The 23,594-nt window shown below is 36.1% G+C and overlaps 2 protein-coding genes across 28 annotated transcripts in view; both read right to left on the reverse strand.

Annotated features, from left to right (window-relative positions):
- TTN (titin) overlaps positions 1-5,058 on the reverse strand; it is a 249,366-nt gene extending 244,308 nt beyond the window's left edge. For all 27 annotated transcript variants that reach the window (XM_086750513.1, XM_086750508.1, XM_086750509.1 and 24 more), the window contains exons 1-2: positions 4,861-5,058; positions 2,568-2,671 (exon numbers count right to left, since the gene is read on the reverse strand). In XM_086750513.1, coding sequence (XP_086606639.1) covers positions 2,568-2,658 — 91 coding nt within the window. In that variant the 5' untranslated portion in view covers positions 2,659-2,671; positions 4,861-5,058. The remainder of the gene's footprint in view (positions 1-2,567; positions 2,672-4,860) is intronic.
- Positions 5,059-11,400: 6,342 nt separating this feature from the next.
- The window catches only part of CCDC141 (coiled-coil domain containing 141), an 88,600-nt gene continuing 76,406 nt past the window's right edge, over positions 11,401-23,594 (reverse strand). The window contains exons 25-29 of the mRNA XM_086750861.1: positions 22,678-22,850; positions 13,923-14,077; positions 13,695-13,824; positions 13,436-13,598; positions 11,401-11,694 (exon numbers count right to left, since the gene is read on the reverse strand). Of these exons, the coding sequence (XP_086606987.1) occupies positions 11,568-11,694; positions 13,436-13,598; positions 13,695-13,824; positions 13,923-14,077; positions 22,678-22,850 (748 nt within the window). The 3' untranslated portion in view covers positions 11,401-11,567. The remainder of the gene's footprint in view (positions 11,695-13,435; positions 13,599-13,694; positions 13,825-13,922; positions 14,078-22,677; positions 22,851-23,594) is intronic.

The raw sequence follows: 23,594 nt of genomic DNA on the forward strand, positions 1-23,594 counted from the left end.
CAAAGCCAGAAGCTATTTTGAAAATCCAAGCCCAAATTCATACTAAAAGAAACTCAGCTTCACAAATTTACTAGCGCTCTGCTAGTTCCATGCCTCAGAGGTAAGGACTAAAAGATAAGACCTACCTCAAATTATAGATATTTTTCCTGGGCTATGTGAATTAGGGATCTTCTTTTAAATGTGACATGTTACACTATGATTTGAATATTAATTATTAGGACATTCTTTTTCATTTTAAAACTGTCCTTGAGTGTTTTCGAGCATTGTTGCCAAAAAGAAGAAAATGATCGTTTAGTGCCTCAACCTGACTGCTTAAGTAATTGAATTAAATGAGATTGTCCTGACAATGACCTAAGTGACAGGAACTGCCAATCTGTGTACAAGCTATGTGCTGCTTTCAACAACATGCGGAGCGTAAAGGCTGGCTTGAATTGGGCAATACCTGAAAATATCTGTTCAGAGAAACTTAAACGGAGTACAGGTTAGTTCTTTATGAAAAAATTCAATACTTGATCAGTACTGTGGAGACATGAGGATGGGCGCAGTTCTAATGCCAGCAGCACTGCAGACTTTCTTGACAGTGACATGCTGTCTCATGACCCCTCAGTCACCGCGCACCCAGCAGGGCTCCTCCTGTGACGATGTTCTAGCCGCTCTGGCATTTACTGCTTTTAATCACGGGGTTTGTGTGTTCTGCTCTTTCTGAGCATGGGGGGAGGTACTGGGTATTTTTATCTGATATCAAACCCTTGTAATCTGGCACTTAATTCACAATCTGATACAACAGTACAATTCATTTCTTCTAGTTTACAGACCGCAAAATTGCACCTCAGGTGGTGCTAAGCTCTTCTTGGTACTCTTAGATTAATCAGGCTCTTCATGTTTGAGCTGTAGCTCTGAAGTAATACTTGACTTGCATATAAAAGTGCAGTATTATCAGAGATAAAAAGAAAGTCTGAATTTCAAATTCACAATAATTCATGACAGATAGCAAGGGCAGACAATGTAGCAGAATAAATTTGTGTAGTCCATTATTTATGCAATTAAAGAAATAAAACTTTAACATTTTTTACCCATTAGAAAAACTAAATGCCAAGCCGCTATCAGATTTGTCAATCTTGGTGGATGCTTTTGGGACAGGAAAGATATTCCAGAATCCCACAATATGAATAAAGATAGTAGGAGACGGCCTCATGTGATGTTTGGGACTAAAATACAAATAGAGTATATGCTATTAGAACAACTGCTATATCTCCTCTTAGTAAGAAATCAAGTTCCCCTCCCAAGTACTCCATGATATCACACAAATGAAAATAGCCAAAATCACACATTTAGCCATAATATTAGTGTCCGACCTTGTTCTGGTTATATATTTATATATTTGTAACAACAATTATTGTAATCATAAGTGAAAAGAAACTTTTATCAGAAAATTTACAGTGTACAGACAACAAGAGAAGGTCAGGGCAATTAACTGAAGAGTAGAGGACCAAATAACAGAATAAAGCAGGAAAAAATATAATGGATATAGACAACAGGGCATGTTCAAACACCTTGTATGAACCTTCTGTAAGCTACTGTTATCCAAAGGGACCAAGGGATGAACGACAGTGGACCATAAATGTCAGAGATCTTTATAGTTGGACAGATCATGTGTTTGCACCTGTCACAGAGTATCTGGGTAGTGTTTTATGGTATTTGGATCATCACATTGCTAATGCCTGTAAGACAATATAATTCCATCAGCAGGAACATGTGTCATTTCTCCTTAGTCACTGCCAAGGTCAGAGGAACTCTTAGAACAGGGTATTGGTTATCTGGTAAAGTTATCTCGGGAATTTGCATGGGGTTTTGCACAAGACAGGCTGTTTTAATAGTGTGTAGACTGGGAAAATGAAATAGCCTTTAAAGTTATGTGGCATCTTTAAATTGCATCAACAACGTAAATTTTATTAATCCAGCCTTGTACTAGCATCATGACCACCACAGACATCTACTATCCAGCAAACTAGGATTTTCTACCCTCTTCAGGGGCTACACGGACCTAGATTTTGTGCTTTTAACCACCCTGTCAGAACTCTGGAATTAAGTATACTCGAGGGCACAGGAGGCAGAAATAGAGGTTAGCCAGAGTAAAGCTTAGCACTAGGTCCATGAAGAACTAGCATATGCCAATCCTTTTGCACCTTGACTCCTCATGCTGTCTGATCATCATCCAAATAAGATTACTCTCTCTGCACTTATATGAAGTTCCCTTATTAGCATAGTATGTATTTTTATGTATATACTTTTAATGCTATTTCCCTCCAGTTTTGATGATTCTAACATACATGAGAATTAGACACCTGTCTCATTGGCAGGATGTTTGGGGATTGGATGGGAAGCCTTGTAATTTTATGCAGTATGTATGATGTGGACATATATTCACATTTCAGCACTTATCTTTACTCATTCAGATCAGATTATGACCTATGAAAAGTATTATCATTTTTCTTAACATAAACGTTACCAATTATAAGAATAATAAAAAAAATAATAAATCTTGCAATAATTAATCAAAACCTTACCACTAATATGAGCCTCAAAGGTTGCGGCACTACCCTCCAGTGCCACAACACTTTGTAACGGCTGTATAAATGTTGGTGCTTTTGTCGTCATCTTTACAGGCACTCTGAAAGAAAAAAAACCACATAATTAGATATCAATGGTTAAATTGTTATTATATGCACATCCTTCTTGCTAGATTTTAGGAATATTTGTAATTACTTTCATAACAAGTTACTAATTTGAGTTTTAAATCATATTGACCCGGTGAAATGTGAAGACTGCAGGTTTTGACAACGTTGTATAGCAAATTACTCTTAGGGCACACTTGAGTGAGTTGGATGTGGAATTGTTATATTTAGTGAAGCTGTGATTTGGCATTACAAGTATGCAGCAGGAGACAAAGTTCTTGACTCATTGCATGACCTTGTGCAGGTCATCTAGCCTCTATTTGTCCATTAATCTCCTTTGCCTAAAGAGAAAATAATCTCCATGTAAAAATGCTTTGGAATTAGTTGAAAATATTTTGTTAGTGCAAAGTATTTGCATTCTCCAATGGGAAGACAAGTAGGTCCCTAAGTAGCAATTGAAAAAAAATGTCAAGGTCTACAATCTATTTAGCTTTTAATAATTAAAAAAAAAAAAAGGCAAGAAGGCTCTCTCTTAAAAGCAGTCTGTAAGTAGTAAATAATTTCATTTTACACTGAAGCATATTGACATTAAAGATGCAGATAAAATTCTGCTCTTTCTTAGAGAGTATCTCAGTGGAATTTTGAACATGGGAAGACAGCCACCTTCGAAATGTGAGCTAGGATATAAGGTAGCCACTGACACTGATGGTTTGAACAACTGCAGATCCATGCGAAATCTGAAAGAAAAACAGTTTGCTTTCTCTTCCTGTGCCACCAGATCCTACTTTGAAATAGCACACTGCCACTAGAAAAGCTTCTATATCAGGAGCATTTCATATTTGTGTGAACATATTTATTTACTGATGTTGAATTATGCAAGTTTCAAAAATGTAGCTAGTATCTTCTTAACACTAATAACATACACCTATTAAAGTTATAATTCTTCTAATTTAAAAAATCCCCCGAGACCATATCATGTCTTACCAAACAGGGGTTAACCCCATAATCTTTTCAAATCAATCTCATTCACATATGTACTGCTGTTTACTTTGGCTTTTGTGCCTGATTTTGTGGCAGTCTCAGGCTTAACTTAAAAATTAATAAGAAAGTGAAGTTTCTTTCACTATGAGCAAAATTTATACTACCTTTCAAAGGGGTGAAAATTCTTCATGATGTGAATTCCTTCATTAAAATCACTGCCTGATACCTACATACAATAAGTGCACAAGGACATAACTGTATCTTGTATTGGCATTTTGAGCCGCTTTTTATTGCCTTTACCAGTTATTGGGATACTTGTTCCAGCTTGAACAGAGGAACAGCCTTTTATCAAAGTTTTTCAGCTTGGAGGGTGGGGGGAAATGAGGCAACATTTCATCCTAACACAACACTAGTTTTCTCAAAGGAAGATGAAGACAGCTATCTGTCACATATAATTCACTAAGATGTGTTTCATTTATAACTATGTTTTGAAGATTGACTAAAATATATGTAAATAATCTTACACTATAATTAAACATTATGAAAGCTAATATATACATGTAATTTCCTGACTCTGGAATAGACTGGAAATGATTTAATTAAGTGGAGTTGTCACTGACTTCACACAAAGTTTATATATTTCATTGTCTAGGCAAATTTCGATGATGAAGATCTGCTCTTATAAGGCTTCTTGTATAATTAGAATTGGAAGTATGCGCCTGAAATGTCATGTTCCAGAAATAACCTTGCCAACTCTGATTGACAGCAGACAAGTGTTCCAGAGCTGCCATGTAATCGACACCTTAGCAGTTGATTCCCTTAAAAAGTCATCAGCGCTTAGCTGATACCATATGCATTTTATCAGAGCTATTCTTGGAGCTTCTCAGTTTATCTCTCAGTAGCATAACCTTGAACACTCCCAACAGAAAGGAGTTTTTAAGTTAAGCAGACGTTTCAATGCACTTTCCAAATCTTAATTTCTATAGTCTTTAAGAGTAAGTATACTGGCAAAACTTTTTGCTGAGTGTTATCAAAACTTACTCACAGAAATTTAAGACATAATCTTGGCAGAGACTTTAAGTGCTCCATATCTATCGTCTGAAACCCATACCCCTCTGTGAGCAAATTTATAACTAACAGATCACATCAGGATTATTAAAGACTGATAAAATACTCATTACACTAGCAGAAACATGGTACTAACCTGATCTCTCAAAGTGCCTGTAAGAGTGGGCTAAGCCCAACGAAATCTTCTTGAACGACGTCCTTATCCAGAGTAAGGTTTTTTTAGACAATCCCAGCATGAGAATTGTAGAGCCTCTAATCATAAAAACAAAACTACACAGTCTTGACAGTGTAGTTTTGTTTTTTTGCAATCCCTACACCCGAGGCGAGGCGGGGAATGCACGACTGCTCAGAAGTGCTAACATAGTTGTTTTGCTTTATATACCCCAACTCAGCTGACGAGTCTGCCTCATCATGTTGGTGCCAATTCTGATTGGTTTCCTGAAAGAAAGTATCTTGTGAGAGGGGACCTACTCTGTGTAACCATACACCACCTGTTTGTTTGACTGACAACGCTATTTTTGGAAGCACAAAAGAGATTCACTGAGGAAACATCATCTGTTCCAAAGACTTTGATTTATAATTCAATTTCATTTGTATTGTGCGGTTACAAGCTGTTGTAAATTTCCTAAGTCATAAGCACAAGATGAAGAAAGCAATAAATAAATGTTTTAGCAGAAGATATGAACAAAACGGAAGCAGTCATATCAGTGAGATTTAGCCTTACTTTCTTTCATTATAAAACATCCAAGAAGCTACCAAATGCATCTGTCAATCACCAGACTAAATAAGTAAGCTGAGCTCAGACATGTGGCTGCACGCTATTAAAATACACTGTTTAATTTTTTTTTTCCATAACTTTGAATTTCAAAACTGTATTTGGTAATACACAGATTCGGCACTCTGGGTTTTTTTTTTTTGTTTCCTTCACAATTTTTCTGTTGGATGTTCCAAGTAGTTAAGCTTAAAAAAAAAAAAACATATAAAGTGCAGAAATATCAATTTTGTGAAAGTAAATTAACAAAGACAACTACTGTAATTTCTAAAAAAGCAGATTTTAAGCCTAACTTTTTTTTTTTTTTAGACCTGTGGAGGCCTTGTGTAGACCACAGAGTGGATCATCCATGTAATGGCATATTAGTTTGTGAACTTCCACTAGCCCAGTTTCATCTGACTCTGCAGCTAATTGCACCATCAGATCGGTTGTCTGCGAAACAGAGCTCAGAGTTAGAAGACTACTCTCGTCTATAGCTGGAATTGGAGATGTTTTACCATAACACCACATCTGCCTGTTTCCATTGTTGCTTTCTGATTAAAAAATCCTTTTCCTTCCCTATGAAGTAGAATACATATTACATACCCAGCAAACTTTTAAAGCACATAACTGGCTGATAAGACTACTTATGCCCTTAAAGTCAACTGTGTGCTTAGCTGTTTCAGTAAACGGAGGACTTCAGTCTGCTGTTACCAAGACCCACATTGAAAAGGATCTCCCAGAGGATAACTAGAGAAGTAAACACAGGCTGGAGTTTTGTACTATCAACGAGCTGAAGGAAACCTCCAGCAGGAGCTCCAGAAAATGCCATGGAGAGAGAATACCACCGCTATGGCTACTGCAAGGGGGTATTACATTATACTTTGCAGATCTGAAAGAAACATGAAAGGACATTGCTGTGATCTCATAAAGTAACTTTGGAAATTCGATCTGCCCTTTAATTTATCCATCCTAGAAGGTGCCAACTTTACAACTACTCTTGGCATGCAGCAGTAACAATAGCAAGAGAAACTTGAGGAATAGTCTCTACACTGGTAGGGTCTGGACTCTCACAGAGGTTGAAAATCAGAGTACTATGGCTCACTTTTAATCTTCTTGCTATTAGATGTGAGAGCATCTAATCTCTCTGTCTAAAGACTTGGTATGATAACAAATGTAACCCTATGCATTAATGTGGAGGACAGGTTAGCTTCTACTAAAAGACACAAAATATCTGAAGAAATTTGTGCAAAGGGTATTTGATTTTTTTATTCTAAATAGAGACTTGCCGAATTACCAGATGGCTGTTTTTCTCTGTAGTTGAACACTTAAGCATTCAGTGAAAAATCAAACTTGGAGAAAGAACACAGGTTAGTATCTGCAGCCACCTTCATTATGTTGTCTATGTCAAATAAAGAATGAAAAATTTTATGAACATCTAATAATTTCTAAATGACAGAAATGTGCAAACTGTCACTTTTGAAGTTATGAGATAGTCAGAAGTTCAAATTTTTCTATTTCAATCAAGTCAACAAGTAATGACAATAATAGAAACTTACAAGGAAAAAATTTTACTGCAATCAAATACATAACCCAAATAAATTGTATTTTAAAGATATGTTCCTTCCCATTTATTTCCTTGGGAAATTTTACATTTCCTTTTGAACACTGCTAAATATATTTCCATTCCAACAAAAGTTTGTACCTTCTCAACTTTTTAATTTGCTGCTAAATTCAGAACTGAAATTGAACACAGACATATTTCTCTCATGCTCTCAAGAAAATACAAGTTATTTATATCGCATGTCTTATGTTAACAGAATAACTATCAGCCCAGTGTTATTTCTACATGTTTAGTGTCACATAGTCTTATCCACAACAAAAAGCAGAATTACATCAGTCTTATTATTGTGCAGCAAAGACACCACTGGTAAAAATGACATTATTTCTTTACTCCAGGATCAAACAAAAGTCAGATCCAGATAATGACAAAGACTTTTTTTTTTTCCAGGCATACATACAAATTGAGATTATGAAAATTTCAGCATTTACTTCAGTCTGCTCCTGTATAAACTATATTGCCAATGTTACTGCAGCATGCATACGTTGTAGGCCAACAATACACTTAAGAAATAGCAGGTAATCTTCAACACAATGATACATTGTGGTGTAGATACCAGCCACCTCTTTGTATGTGATTCACTTTGATTAATTCTAATAACCCTATTGACTTGATGAGTGGAGCTGCACAAAAGGAATGATTATTTTCTAGACCCACATGAAGATACCTTGAAATCTGAAAATGCTAGTCAGAGCATAAAGACAAATTCATTCTTTCTTGAACATTGAAAACTTCAAACTGCCACTTCAGCAAGTTTTCAATGTGATTTGTGCAACTGTAGTTGCACAGTCAATATAGCATAAACCCTGCTTTCTTTCCTAGTCCTTTAATCTATCTACACTTTCTAATTTGCAAAATGTATAAAAAGAATCAGTATCTTTCCCTTTTCCTTCTCTATTTTTTCCCTTTTCCCTCACTCCCTTCACTCTTTCTCCTGTTCTTTCCTATACGATGTCTGTTATATCTCATTTCATATACTATTTTTATCTCACTCTGCTTCCCAACTAAATAGGCAGAACCAATGGAGTCATGAAATAAATAATTTGGTCCCATTGAATAAAACTTCCCGTCAATATGGTGCTGTCCAAAATTCTTATAGAACTGACAAAAAACAATACAAAATTTATTTAGTATTAAATCTTTGTTGAATTTCCAGTTTTCTATGGTCCATTTTGGAAAAAAAAAAAATCTGCTTTCCCTTCTCCCAACCCATCTTCTTTTTTTTAAACTTAGAAATACCTAAAAAATTCTTCTCAGTTAAGTTAAAGTTACACCATTAAATCCTGACCTGAAATCAAAATGCATTTCCATCACCTTAATCAACTCCCTTTCCCCTAGAAATACTACAAACAGTACTTTGTAATGACACCTTTAGAACCTTACACAAAGGCTATAAAATGCATTATATTCACAAGAATAGCCGCGTTAGTGTGCTGCAGTTGGCTTCTGAAATGCTGCAGCATTTTCAGTTGCTAACATCACTTGTTTGAGCTATTTCAACTCATTACGCAAGATGTATGAATCTTTTTCAATACAAACTAAAACTTGCTTGCAAAAAAAGTTTTACTGAATGGTTACTGAACAAGGCACTGTCAGTTGCTCCCAAAGTAGAAAAGATAACACAAGCACTAAGGAATATTTGAAACTACGGTAGCTATTTCACATAGGAAAAACTTACTGGGAACTATGACTAGATGTGAATGGGTATGGAATATTTTTCAGAGTCTATATTCACTAACTTCACTTTGATAGTTGCCACCCATGTAATCTCCTTGGAAATATATAAGGAGGAGATTTTCAGACATTACTTTTCTCAAGTTTTCCTTGTATATTATTTTTTATAGATATCATCCCCACACTTTTACATATGTGGAACAAGGAAGTAATAAAAACATAACTTACTCAACACCTCATCTTAGAAAGCAAGGCCCTATTAACAAAACCTGAGACCCTGAATAAAGAATATATTTACTAACTGTTCCACTTACTTCCACAAAACAATAATTAAAATCATAATACTGGGGGCAAATTTAACCAACATTGAGATAGTCCTTAGAATTTAATAGACAAATACCCCATGTTACATTTCATAGACCTTTTAATAAATTCATGGGCATCTATGAACTACAAAATGAAAAGAAACAAAAACACTTACCATTTTTGATAACAGATCTATTCCCTGGGATTGGAGATTGGAGAAATCGCTACGTTCCTCATTGGCAAAAGAAAGTTGCCAGGTTTTTTGTTTGTCTGTTTACAAACACTGCTTTCCACTATCTTGTAAGAAAACCATAGGTAAGAAAAGGTATGTAATTTCTGTTTTGCCTCATGTATTATTTAGAAAAGCATTAACACTTTTTTTTTTATTTCATATTTTGTGAATCAAGAGGAAAAAAAGCCCACCTCAAATATTGAAGTTCAAGTTGTTCTTACAGGCTGACAATCAAGAGGAAAAGCAAGAACCCAATGCCTTCAATTTGCTGAGGAGTCAAGATCAGCAGGCACCGAATTCTATGTTTTCATTTTTACAGAATGGATTTTTAAATAGGAAATCTTATATGCCATACTTATGAATTCCAGCTGATAAAAGAACATACATTTCAGTTTTTTTGCAGTTTTGGAGGGATATCTGGTACGTACTTTGTCAGTCCTCTGAATGTGACTGCAGTTGGAAACACAATATTTTCTGCGAAATCTTTAAATCTGAGTAACATGTACAGAGGAGCGGCTTAGTCAGCAGAAAGGTAATTGTATGGGATCCACTGATGTTTGGTATTTGTCTCCATTCCATTTCGGAAAAAAAATTATTTGTGAGAGATACAGGGTAAATAAGCAGAGCAAGAAAGTCAGTCCTCTGCTGCTATATTTACATGCACACAGACACAGCCTTGTGACTCTTATGTGGGCAGGATGCCATTGACTTTTCCATAATGTCAAGCAAGTGATTTGTGTGATCAGGTGAAGACATGTACATGATATTTTTTTTCAGCTCATTTCCTCTCTGTCTGTAGTTTAAGTTTCTACCAGCCAACTTGCATCTAATTGGAGACAAATGTTTAATGTTTTGCTATTATGATTTAAACAGCTTTCAAAAGTGTTATTTCAATCCCAATTTTGCACATATGACATCTACCTGGATGAAGTATAAAGATGTTGCACTTGCTGTCTGCTCTCTGTGAGAAGCGTGAATGTATTGCTGTGGTGTACAAACCCAGTGCGGGTCTAACCAATGTTTATATAAAGAATGACAAAACGTTGCACAACAGGCAGTTGCCCAGTGCACACGTACCTGTGGTATTAGCTTAGTCATACGCAGTGCACTGAAGCAGATGTCTGGGTAGTTTGAATCATTTGCTAGGCAGGACTTTGAAAACTTGAATCAGAAGGACCAAGCTGAAGAACAGTTACTTCCAAGTCTAACTAGATGTTCTTTTGGTTATTGTGTCAAACAGCCATCTAAAATGAGGTGGTTTCTGAACCACTTTTTTCAATGTTGCAAATGGACCACACTACAAAAGTCTTCCTTTGTTCTCTGCAAGGAGCTTTGCAGTAAAGTGAAAAAGACAGACTCAGAATTCAAGAGATGGAGACAAAAATTTCATCATGCTAATGGTGGCCCTACGATCAAAAAAATTCAATTTCAGTTCAGGTTTTCTTTATATACTGAATAGATGCTGTGGGTATTGAGGAATTCTATCATTGGGAAGTCCTAGGTTAAACTAAGGATGTGCTTCGAAACTAGCATGGGCATTGCTTCATAGTCCACTCCTTTGGACTGTAATGACATGCGTCAACTGGAAATAGACTGCTTCATCCCAGTAATCCAGTCCTGAAAGCAGAAGTAATATAGTGGAAGACTTCTCTGTTATGCTGCCTTAAAGAGACTCTCTGTTCCCTGAAGACATCCTTGGTACTAAGCATGCATTAGACAATGTTTGCTATTATTAATAACCACTCCTTTTGATGCCCAGCATCCTCAAAACGTCTCAGAGCTGTTAGAAATAAGGTAATGAATACTGTATTTAACAAGCTGGAGAATTCTGCAGTTACAATCTCATTTTGTTTTAATTCTTTATTCATTTGTGTCTGACTTCTCTATATAAGCTAGTGGGAGGAACTATTAATGGAACTTATGGCACTGATGGAATTTATAGAAGAATAAAACAGTGGGTACTGATAAACCACCACGGAGATCTGTAATTTTAAAGGATAAGGTCTCTTTTTTCCATCATCATCTTCTGTTAGACTTGTCCAACAAACCAGAACAAACTCGCAAGAAATTAGAAATCACTGTCTAATAAATGCTGTGCACACATAAATTTTATTAATGATTTATTTAGAAAGAAACCACATACAAATTGTAACCTGGATATAAATCAAATAGCACTCAAAGATTCATCTTCTCCTCACCTATGGCCAATATCTACTAATGGACACAGCAAACAAAAGGAACATCTTCACATCTTGCAGTTCAGTCCATTTTCTGATCTTCTGCAGCAGGCAGGAGAAGAACAGGATCATGTTCCAAACTAAAGCTAATCTCTTGTGGCCTCTCAAGTTCAAGATACACTCCTTGAAGCCAGAGTTTTTCTTTAAACCTGTTTAAAAATGGTCAATTAATATTGCCTATATTTTTAAAGGTGGCAGCTGCAGCATTCCCTTTCATAAGCAACACTGTGGTGGTTGGTTGACTGTGGTCTTGAGACAATATGTGATTACAGATCACGTGTGATTCCAGATAGAATATAGAATATCCTAAAAGTCATCTTACTGACAATAACAGATAACCAAAGGGCGCTTTAGTTAAAAAGAATGGAAAAGATGACAAAAAGTTGGAGAAATTTTACCTTTCTGCATGATCTAAATTTTTAAATCATACTGAATTCTCTATGTGCCCTAAGTAAAATGAACATGATCTTGCATTTGAATTTTTTGCTTTGGATTATCTGCTATCTCACAACAATGCAGAAAAAAAAAAGAAAAAATATATAGGATCAATGCTTGATCAGCTGGACATGAGGGAAAGTGCTTATGATGAAATGTGAACAGCTTTTTAATCAACATACGCAACAGTTTCCCTTTCCTTTTACATATTTTTCTACGTCTAGATAGATAAACCTCAAGCACTTAAAGACAAGAGAACATTGGTCTTTTTTTTTTTTTTATGGCTTTTTGCCACAGAATTCGCTATGTATGAAAAGTTAAAAAAATCAGACACTTTTAGGCAACAAATGCTTTTTTTATGTGACCACTGTAAACTTAACATTTTGAGTAGACTGTAAAAGACTAGCCTGACAGTAACCCCACAGATCCTCAACCACTTTCCCAGGTCACATTAACCACCACTTCTTTAAAGTCATAAGATTCCTGGAGCCTTTTTTCCTTTACATTGCTCCACATACCTTCTAGAAAGTAAGCTATTTTACTGTATCATCATGAAAACAGCTTTTCGCTGTACAACAGTCTTACCAATTTCAGAGTTGTGTAATAAACATTTTCAATAGAATTGTTAAGGTATTTTCTATGGAAAGTCTCTGACAGCAAGTCTTATTTTTACGTACACAATGTCTTCCTCATCCCCATCCATGTCCCTGTGCTACCTTATCTGATGTTTCCAGTGAAACAGTGAACTAATAGCAGAGTAAACCAAACTAGTAATGGTCACAGGGTATAAAGACTCTCTCATCTCTGCATAAATTACTCAAAAGACAGGCAGTTCTAGCATCATAAATTACAGTAGGCTATCAAAGCCTAAATTCAGGAGGCAAGATTTAACCTTGTGCAGTAAGTCACCACAAGGACTATTCATATATCTCAATTTAATCTTCTGAAATTGCACAGTGGGAAGTTTTGTCACTGATAATCAGTTAATGAACAAGAACTGTTCCTACACTACTAGGACTGCTACGTATTCTTTTAAATGAGATGCTTACCTAGTAAAAAACTTTGTTTACGTATTCTGTTATTGAAACTTCACTGTATAAATTTGAACTGCTGGAATACTTTGTATCTTTGAGCTGTTCAATCTTACATTAATATCTAGATTAAGACACCTAGATTTAAAAACAATATTTCACTAAACTATATACCTTATTGCACAAACTTCATTTTCTCTGATATTAGATGGTCTTTCATCTAATAGAATTGCGTATCTTCTGCTGAAGAATAAAGTGTAAAAGGCAGTCACACATTATGCAGTTCATTTATATTATGCACTTCATTTACATTATGCAAAAATTCATAGGATTAGGAAGAGTGTTTGATGTCTACTTTCCAAATTAAGGTCCTTACAGCTATTGGAGTATTACAGGATGTAGCACAGAATAAGCTGCAAGTTACCTTATTGGGAGATGTTTAGCCACCGGCCTTTGATCTCGCACACCATGTGCGTTGTGGGCTTCTACTAGCTCAGTTGTGGTGACATTCACTTCTGAAAAGTATCCATCTTCCCATTCTGATTTAGTCTGAGCTACAGTGAAAATTTCTGGGGGTTTATTTTTCTCTGAAACAAAACATGTACATTAGTAAGTGGAAACAGAGTGCTCGTTTAATATGGCAACAACGTGCCTGAAAGCATGCAGCTGGCAGGAGGAATCACCTATCACTGTTACGAAAGCAGAACAGTGTGCCTTTCCGATTTCATTGCTGGCAACACAGATATATTTCCCCGTATCAGCAAGGGCTACATTTCTTTTTAAAAGGTAATAGGTATCTCCTAATTTCTCAACCTGTAAAACAATAGAATGCACATAGGATATTATTAATAGCATAAGGTAAAATATATTATCTTTCTCCCAATAAATATTTCAAGAACATCAGAACATACACTAACGTCTCCAGATGCCACTTGAACATTGTCTTTCATCCAGCAGACATGTGGTTTGGGCTTTCCGTGTATAGTGCAATGTAGGATTAAATCTTCTCCTTCTTGTAGAGTTGTATGTCCAAACTTTTGTATGAACTTTGGCTGTTTTCCTTGTACTGAAAAAAAAATATTCACTGTATTTTAAAAGCACAACTAAAGCAACTGAAGAAAAAATCCACTCTAACAACTATAAAGCTCACCACATTGCATGACAAATACAGCCTTTATTGGCACCTGGAACTCAGGGTAACTTGTCTGCAAGGCAGTTAGTAGGCAGATACCGTTTATCTATACAAAGTTTTTTGAAACATATGGATGTTAAGCACCCAAGAACTTCATGCATTGGCATAGTGATATTAGTTCCATGGCAATACTAAAGAATGATGTTCTTTATGTAGGTAGTAGGTAAGTCTATGTGGATTATTTTGTTTCAGTGAAGGTGGAAGAGTAAATATTCCACATAAATTTGAAGTGACAAAGTCAAGAGAGCAAACTTCTGCATTTAGTGCATTTTTGTACATCATGTTCTTTCTTCACTCGTTTCCCTCATTCATCTAGTAAAAAAATATTATTGAAAAAATAAAAAGATTAATCTATATTTGCAACAACAATGAAGTCCAGAATATGGCCTCTGTACCACTTTGATCAAGATCATTATTTTGGCCATCATTAATACTGAAACTATGTACTACCAGATCATCCAGTACAAATCTGATTCAGATCAAGAAAGGGCAAATAATTGCATTTCTATTGCAATAAGCAGAGCACATGAGATGGAGTTTGTACTGGCATTGTGTCAGCTGTGGGAGAACAGACAACACCTGAGCCAGGCGGCTAGTAGCCACATTCCTTAACCCATCAAAATCTTTTGAAGACATTTCAATCATCAGCATCAGTTTCTACTGAATCAAAGCACTGCTTCATGTGGCATGTAACTTTATGAGTTGTAAAGCTGGATTTACTGGATCACTGTACTACTACCTGAGGTTCCACTTACATTCCACCTCCAGGGCCACAGTAAAAAAAAGATGATGACCTCAGAACTCAGACTAAGTATTCTTGACACAGGGAATCCAAAACAGCAGATGTTAACACACAGAAGCACACACAAAGACATATACCGCCAAAAAAAAAAAAAAAAAAAAAAGAACGTTTTGCATTCCTATCGCATAAAGAATGTCTTCTTGTTCCCCTTTCCTATAAGTTGTACCATGTGTCCATAATATTTTACAAAAGTAATCACTGGCCTTCTCAGAAACTGAAAGTTACTGAAATGTGTGGTAAATAACAGAGGTTGAAACCACTCTCAACTACATCAACATTACTCCACTGTTTTAGGACAAAATTTTTTCTTTATGCTATTGTAAAACAAAAATCAGCGTATCTGACAAAGGTGCACAGTAACCTCTAAGCCCGAGGCCGAGGCTTTTTTTTCCAAATGTACAACTGTCACCATGGTGAGGCAGACATTTTCACTCTGTTTTAATAAATCCACTGCTTAGGTGAGCTCTTACTTCTGATAAGCTTTCAAGCTTACCTACTTTTACATTCTTCCCATATACTGTAGCACTGAGACCACAATATAGAGCAGAAGTATGAGTTTCACTCTCTAACCTAAGGTCCGTATTAGCTCATCCCAGCAGCTCAAACATCTCAGTTCTTTAGCTGTTGAAAGCTAGCATGCACAAGCTGCCACCACCATTGCATTGCATACACCTGAAACACAGAAATTTGGAATCCGCAGCTTCACTTCAAGCAAGAGAACCAAGCTTGCATCCCTGCCTGCTCTTTGCACGCAGCTGGCAATAAGTCACGAACAGCACATGATTAGCTTGTATTCCAGTGGAAAATGTTAAGCAACATCAGCAACTCCTTGGGGTATTTTTGGCTGGATTCCATTCCTTGTGTGGTTTGTATTACACCTTGTGAAGCCAGGTTGCATCTCATACTAGGATGGTTTTTACCATTCAAAAAAAAAAAAAAAAATCATTCAAGTGGAATGGTGATAATGATCAGATCACATCTTGATTTTGTATCAGTAAGTCAGCAGAACATAAAACCTAAAATGACCAGTTTCTAGAGACCAAAAGGAAAAGTGTGTGCAAAGAAAACCATGAAGTGACAGTTACTACAACTCTTTAAGGCACAGGCTGGAACTCAACAGGGAAAATAAAGTCTGCCGTAAAAGAGTTCATCCTCTGACAGCAACCTTCAAAAAAGAATGGATGGTTATATTTCACCAATGGTTTCCCAGTAGATCATAATGAAATGTCAGAATAAGCTAAGACAACTTGTCAATTAAAAACTGGGTATTGGATGGACATCCTGTGAATCACAAAGGTTAGAAGGAACAGATCTTTTTTTCTTGCATTGTGGAGAGAAAATCTTTCAGGCAGTCAGTGGTACTGAAATCCCACCCCAATGGCTTCAGATAAAAAGTTTGTCAGATATTAAATATTACATAAGTTCTTTGTAGAAAACAGTAGAATTCTGCTGCAGAGTAGGGAACCAGCAAGGATAACTCTGCAATCTGAAGCAATGCAAAAACTGCAGGTGGAGAGATCACCTGCATGTGGCTTTATCACACAGCTTTCACCACTGCCCAAAGTCCTTCTCACACACAGGTAATACCATGTCCAGCCAAATTGTTTTCAGCAGCCATTGTTTACTACTTTGCTTCACAGTTAATCTATTTACCCTGGGCATATGATTTCCAATCTCTGTTGTCTTGAAATGTGATATTAACAAGTTTATCAACTTCCCCCGTCATCTCTAAAAATTCGGGCTAAACTGAGATTCACACTACATGGCTCAGAGACTTTGGATTTGCTCAGCATTACTCTAAATTTAAAGACGCTGCACCTTACTATTTAGAGATTTTGTCTTAGTCAATCTCCTAATGCAATCAGAAGGAATTTTATTAAGGAATGCCAAGTAGGTCTCATGACCCAATTGATCTGAAATATCCATGAACCAGAGCTCCAGTCTTCTTGAATATCACATTAAAGTCTCACTAAAGGAAGTCTGAGAAGTAAATTTTAAAGACACAGCTCCTCTGATCCACAAAAGACAGACATACACAAAATTTACTAGCTTACCCTAGCAAAGTCTCCAGAGAAAGATCCAGAAATAAGCATACCTTATCAGTCATGTGAGAGGAAGCCGCCTTCTCCGTTGCAGCTCCAGCTACATCTGATCCAAAGCCAGCCAGGGGAATGCCTCTTCCTCCCTTTGCCTACTGACTCACACTTGGGCCCTCAAACAGGCTGTTTCTCTCAAAAAATGAAAATAATTAATCCCTTTCCCCTCCAAACGTATACACCTTGTGTAAATAGCCCTTTCACACAACTCCACATATTGTAGCCAGGCAATCTCATTCACCACTTTCTTAATAGATGTCTTCATATGGGAAGGAAGAAGGGAGGTTGGGTTAGAAATGTGCCTAAGTATAATATTTTTGTTGCAAGGCTAGAAAGACTGAGATTTAAATCTGATCCTAAAGAGAGCAATCAGTAAGATGTAAACATTTTGGGGCCTTGGAGTAATATGGGTTCAAAACTGTTACCGTGATGAGGGGAACTTAGCACTGTAAAACAAGAAAGTAGCAGAATCAGAACAACAGAAAACATCTACATGTACTCCTTGCTTCTACATTACAGTTAAAAGAAGGAGGAAGTAAGCATGCACAACATGAACTATTTAAAAAAAAAAAAAAAAGGAGGGGAGGGGAAGAATTACATTGAAATTATTGCTGAAAGAGAATTAGTGTGGTTTTCTTTCAGAAAGTATTAGTGTACCATAAGACGACATCACTGTGACTCCTTTACTTAATATTATCTGAACAGAAAACAGCAGGAATTTTCCAGTAGAATTTTTTGGGCATTCCTTAAATAAAGAGCATTTAAACCTAGACTGCCAACACAGCAGCAATCAGCATTGATTACACCTTTGTTTACAAAGCAAAGCATTAAAAACAGGAGACTTCCAGTATCCTGCTGTGTATCTGGTATGTCTAATCTCTCTGCCTTTTAAAAATCTTGTTTCTTGCAGCAGTTAATGTGGCTGGTATCCACAAGCTCATTAAAAACTATGCGTTTAAAATTATTCCTGATTTAAAGTAAATGCAATACCATACTCACAAAATCAAGTTTTGTTAATCTAAAATTCACAGAAATGTTCAGATTCTCAGAGGAAAGCTTTCATTAACGAAGGGATTATGTACTTCTACAATGGTTTATTAAAATCTACAGATAGGCTAAGGCAATTTCTGGCCTTGTACTGATACCTTTTTGCATATAATAATTATAAAGTCTGACTATGCAAAAATGACAACGTTCTCAGAAGCAACAAGGTGTGTTTTGACCTTTTTTTATTTCACAGTGTCTATTATATAGCAATAGCATGAATGCCATACTTGTGTGTATTCCTGAAAATAATAATGTACTTAGATTTTAAAAGTTGCACTCATTTGCATCTCACTTTCTTCTCACAAGTCAAACTCAAAAGATCTTATTTAATATTTAAATAGTAACTCAATACCAGGATTTAATCCACTAGTAGGAAGCTTACTTTTGACAGATAACAGGTTTGAGTAAAAATGAAAGTTAATGCATTGGCACAGGAGCAGATCATAAGCCACCTTCAGCTGAGGCTCACTTTCCTTAAAGGCAGCTGGCTTCCCCAAGTGACAGGCAATCTATTGGGATCTTCCATATAAGCTTTAGACCCATATAATTTTAATTAGGGTGCACAAAGAACACTGCATTAATCTACCCTTCCCCAGTGGAATAATTTTGTTTTGTCTTGGCACAGCTGGAAATAAGATCACAGTTGACATCTTTTTTTTTCTGTGAGGCTCTGTTGAAATCTGGGCTACATAATTTGTCAGTTACAATAGGCATTTATGGTTCAACCTGGAAAACGAGCGTTAACCTCATCAAGTGTGGCATTTCACTACAATTCTGCTTTTGTAGTTTTGTTGGGAGATGGTAGCTTTCTTTTAGTGACTTTCTAGATAGAAGTGGCTTTAAAACATCCTTCTCCAGCCAATGAAATTGAGTATGGGTGCATGTGGTTTCAACATCACATGGTAACAGTGAACAGTTACAGGGGCATCATGTAAATACAGCTTCCTCATCTGGAAAGCCTTCCAGGAGCATACAGTCCTAAATCAATTCTCAAACAGCAATGCCTTGAAAAATTCCATTAAGACAAACTACTTTTATGCCTTGTTGCATATGTGAACTACCAATAACAAAATATGATGAAAAGAGAAAAATATATAAGGAAAATACAAACTTCAGCAACAAGGGTCATTTCATGAACTATTTAAACTGTAATCCAGAAGAAAAATATCAGCATTGTATTGATTTTAAATGTTTTTCTGTGAAGGGAGCAAAACTTAAATATATTTGATGAGATATACACAGAGCGATGCATACTCAGAATTTTATTAAAGCCATAATATGCTTGTTCATAGTCATACGCAGCATGGATTTATAAACGCTGGAATAAAATTTACTCTCTCTGAGGCTTCTTCTTAACTCTTTCTCTCTTGGAGGAATGATGACAGTCCTTCTTGTTATACTTGGAAACGGGAGTGTGAGCCAAGCTCAAACAAAAAGCTACATCACTGCCAAGCTTCTAAATAATATTAATAAAAAGGCAGAATAAATCCCACTTGGATCCAAAGTTGCATCTCTTACTCTAACATAATTTTGTAAACTGTCTTTGTATTCTGGCTGTCAAATCTCAGGTAAAGCAAGTAACAGATCTCTCCCCTCTTGTTCTGAAGTTAACTAAATGAAGTTAACAAACAGATTTAATTCAAATGTGTATTAGGGAGAAGGTCTGCATGGCTACTCCCTTGTAATACCCTAGTAGCCTAGATGTACATCAGGAAGTGTTATGAGGGAGGGGAAATAATTTGGAATTTGTTCCCATAATCTCTATACATTCACCCAGTAGTTCTGTGTCTATTTGTTGCCTTCTTAACTTGTAGAGCTGATTATCATAAATAGTGAGCAGTCTCTGTAAATGCCAGCAAGCAATCAGATCCACCTACAAGTCTAGATCCAAGCTACCTCCAGTTCCTACTCTATAACGTGATTAAAAGTTCGCATCTTTTTCTCCTGCTTTAATAGAAGAACATGTGAGTTTGGGACAACTATTTACAAGCAGGGCTGGAATCCTAGATCTAGTCTTGCTTTCTGAAGGACAGAGACTCACCTCACAGTGTTGTTTTGCTCAACAAATGGCTCTCCTCCAACCAAAAAAGGTCAGATACATGTCTCTGAACTCGCACACTAGCCATATAAAATAGACAGAACAATGATCATTCTAGCACTGAACTTTCTGTAGTCTTCAAGATGAAGGATCCACAAAAATTAAAACAGAGATGCAGCTTTGAGCCCAGCATCTATAGAGCTACAATGCGTCTTTCTGTCACAAGCCTATGACAAGCCTAACTCTGGCAGAGGCAAGGCAGAAGAGGAAACAGAACATCTCTACTTTCACTCCTAGGTTTTTTGTGTGCGTTTACAAATATGCCTCAATACTGAAGGCAAAAATACCTGAAGAAGTGACCTGAATATTAGATAATGTTACTTAGAAAAGCAGAAAAAAAAAAGTTAAAAGAGTATCCATGATTACTTTTAATTTTTGAATAATGCCAACTCTCAGTAAAAACAGAGGACTGAAGGGCAGTCATCACCTAAAGACTAATTTTCAAAAAGAAAAGGACTGTTATGAACAGGATAAAGTTATCAAACACTGGCAGCTCTGCAGCAGGTAAAAACTTAGACCATGTAGGAAAGGCATTTTGATTTTTTCTTACCACAATATTGCTTAATGTACCCCTTATGCAAGTCAGCTTGCTCACATATGTTCTTCACTGTATGTTTGTAACAATAATACATACAGTCACAAGGCCACAAAAAGGCTAAACCAAATTTCATTTCTATGAAAATGAAAACATTCAAAATTGTAATAATAATTAAAATTAGCTTTACTGTGAAACTGAAAGTACACTTTAGGAAAATACGTGATTTTTATACCCGAGAGAATTCTTATGAATCCGCATTTTCAGGAGATGACTGAACTTAAAAAGCTGTTAATTAACCAATTTTAGTTAGACCTTACTTTGTTCCCTCATCCGCTTACCACCTCCTCCTCCTCCTGCTCCCTCTCCTATTGCTGTGAGGTTATAATATTCTCTTGAGAACATCTCCTGTTTCAAAGTTACAGGAATTTTAATAAAGTTGCAGTCATTGGGCGAAAGTATCTAAATGTCAGTCTTCAGTCTCACTGACCCCCAGCAATTTACAATATATATTCTGCTCATAGCATGCTACACAGTAAAAGGCTTACTTCATTTTGGCAAATTATGCAAGAGAAAGTAAATATTTCCTCTCTATAAATTTTCCACACCAACACAGCTGTAATATGAAAGCTGCAAATCAAAGATGCAGGAAAAATCATGCAGCTGTTTGTCAATTGTTTTGACTGTACAAATACAACAAGTACTGGAGCTAAAGAATGAAACTGCATTTGAGAATTTATAAATTAAATTCCACAGGCACAGTTATGTAAGTGTTACCAAATATTTAAACAAATTAATAGTATAATAAAAAATAATATTTGTAGTTGTCCTTGTCGAGAATTAAATGCAACATGTAGGTGAACAAAGTTCTGGTTGGATTTACTGCTTTGAAGTTACAGGAGAATTCTATTTGACTGAAATAAAACAGATTTGTGTGTGTGAATACACTTTTTAGTGTTTCTCCAATTTGGCTTATTCTGTTTGAAATCAGTGTGTGTTAAAAACTTTAAACATGCACAAATGCTCACTTCATAAATTATTATCTTTCTTGTCTTACATTAACAATTTAGTGGATTATTAGAAATATTTATATCATTGATTTTATAAGACAGCAGAGAAAGCATCAATCTACCTAAGCAGATTGGTATGTTGGAACGTCTCATTTTGTAAATATTTGGAGTTTTTGGTCTACTGTACGCTAAGTCCACTTACACAAATCCTAATGATTCTGGATCAAATCTTTGTCATGTAGTCGACCACAACTCTGTTGAAACTACTGTAACTTTCACCTGTAGAGACTGTCTGCTGGGTTGAGACCGATTTAAATCTGATCTATGTCAGTGCAATCAGGAATGGTACAGTTTCTTCACTAAGAAGCTTTATCCTACAAATATTTTTTTTAAAAAAAAACACATGAGAAAAATGTGGTTGGAAATAATACATTTGATATTTAAAAAACATTTCAACACTCTCCACGGTCCCTCAAAAAAAAGGTGTATCAGAAAATATACTTTGATCTGAGCACTCTATCTGGGTCTATCTTGACATGTTTCCAACACTTTGTAATGTCAACATTTTAGAAAGCAAAACTCTGCCTCAGATTCTAGAACATCTTTGCAATCTTTTTATCCCAACATCACTATGAGAAAGGAAATTAAGCACATAATGCTGGTATTAAAGAAATAATATATCAAATGCGACATAAAGGTGGTTTGGTACAGATTGTGAGAGATGCAATGTAAGAAAATAAATTTAATGTTCTCTTAGCATGTGAGAATTAAGTCCAGTGCAGTCAATATTGTACTTATTTTGTGAATAGCCAGTACATTAGTGATATACTAACATAGATGACACACAGCATTACCCAGTCTATTCTTGTAATAGGTGGCCTGTTACCTTTCACGTGGAGAATGGCACTTGATGAGATAGTGCCGTTCAAGTTTTTAGCCCGAACAACATAGAGGCCAGCATCTTTCTCACACACCTTCTGAATGAACAAAGTATGCTTTGTCTCCTTTTGTAAAAGCTTTAAGTGCTCATCTGCAGTCAGTTTCTGGCCTTTCTTGTACCTGAAGCAGAGAGTCAATTTTCAAGTCAGATTTACACCGCTATATGCCAAGCAGAACTTCGCAAACACAGACAAGCTCTAGAACAGTATTTTGACAGCAAGAGGTAGAGCTCACTTCTATGCTCTCATTCCTCAGTTTTAAAGTTACATGTAATTATGGATTAATGCTAGAACAATTAAAATTGCTGGATAATACATTTCTAAGAACAGAAAATGTGGTTCTGAAAATGTTTTTCAATGGACAAGTCACAATTATCTCACTGCAGTATTGGAGAGAGCAGTATGAAGGCCTGGGTCCTCAGTTTTGTGCTGAAACATTTTTGCTAGTAAGGTATTGAGTCAGACATTCAACTCATGAATAGCCTCTTAAGATGCATAAGCAACATACAAACTTTCTGAACTTGTGTCTTCAGCATAAAGAACAGTCAAGGACCTGCTCCTCCACTCCAGCCAACTTAACATTTGATTAGTTCCAGTCACCAAACAGGACAGAACAATGCATCTTAAGTTATTTCAGAGAACTGGTGTCATATTCCAACACTTGAGGATCTGTCACCATGTATTGTTTTTCAAATTGTTTTAAAACTTTCTGTTTTACATATTGGAAGCGAGGGAAAATTCTGGCTGCTCTTGCCTCATGATGGTTCAGCAGAAGTTACATTTAGCTTAACACAAACACAGAAATGCTTTTCCACATATATATCCAATGTCTACATCAGTATAAAATACATGGTATTGATGAATT

This window comes from Chlamydotis macqueenii, chromosome 6, assembly GCF_036417535.1.
Source record: "Chlamydotis macqueenii isolate bChlMac1 chromosome 6, bChlMac1.mat, whole genome shotgun sequence".
Taxonomy (NCBI): domain Eukaryota; kingdom Metazoa; phylum Chordata; class Aves; order Otidiformes; family Otididae; genus Chlamydotis; species Chlamydotis macqueenii.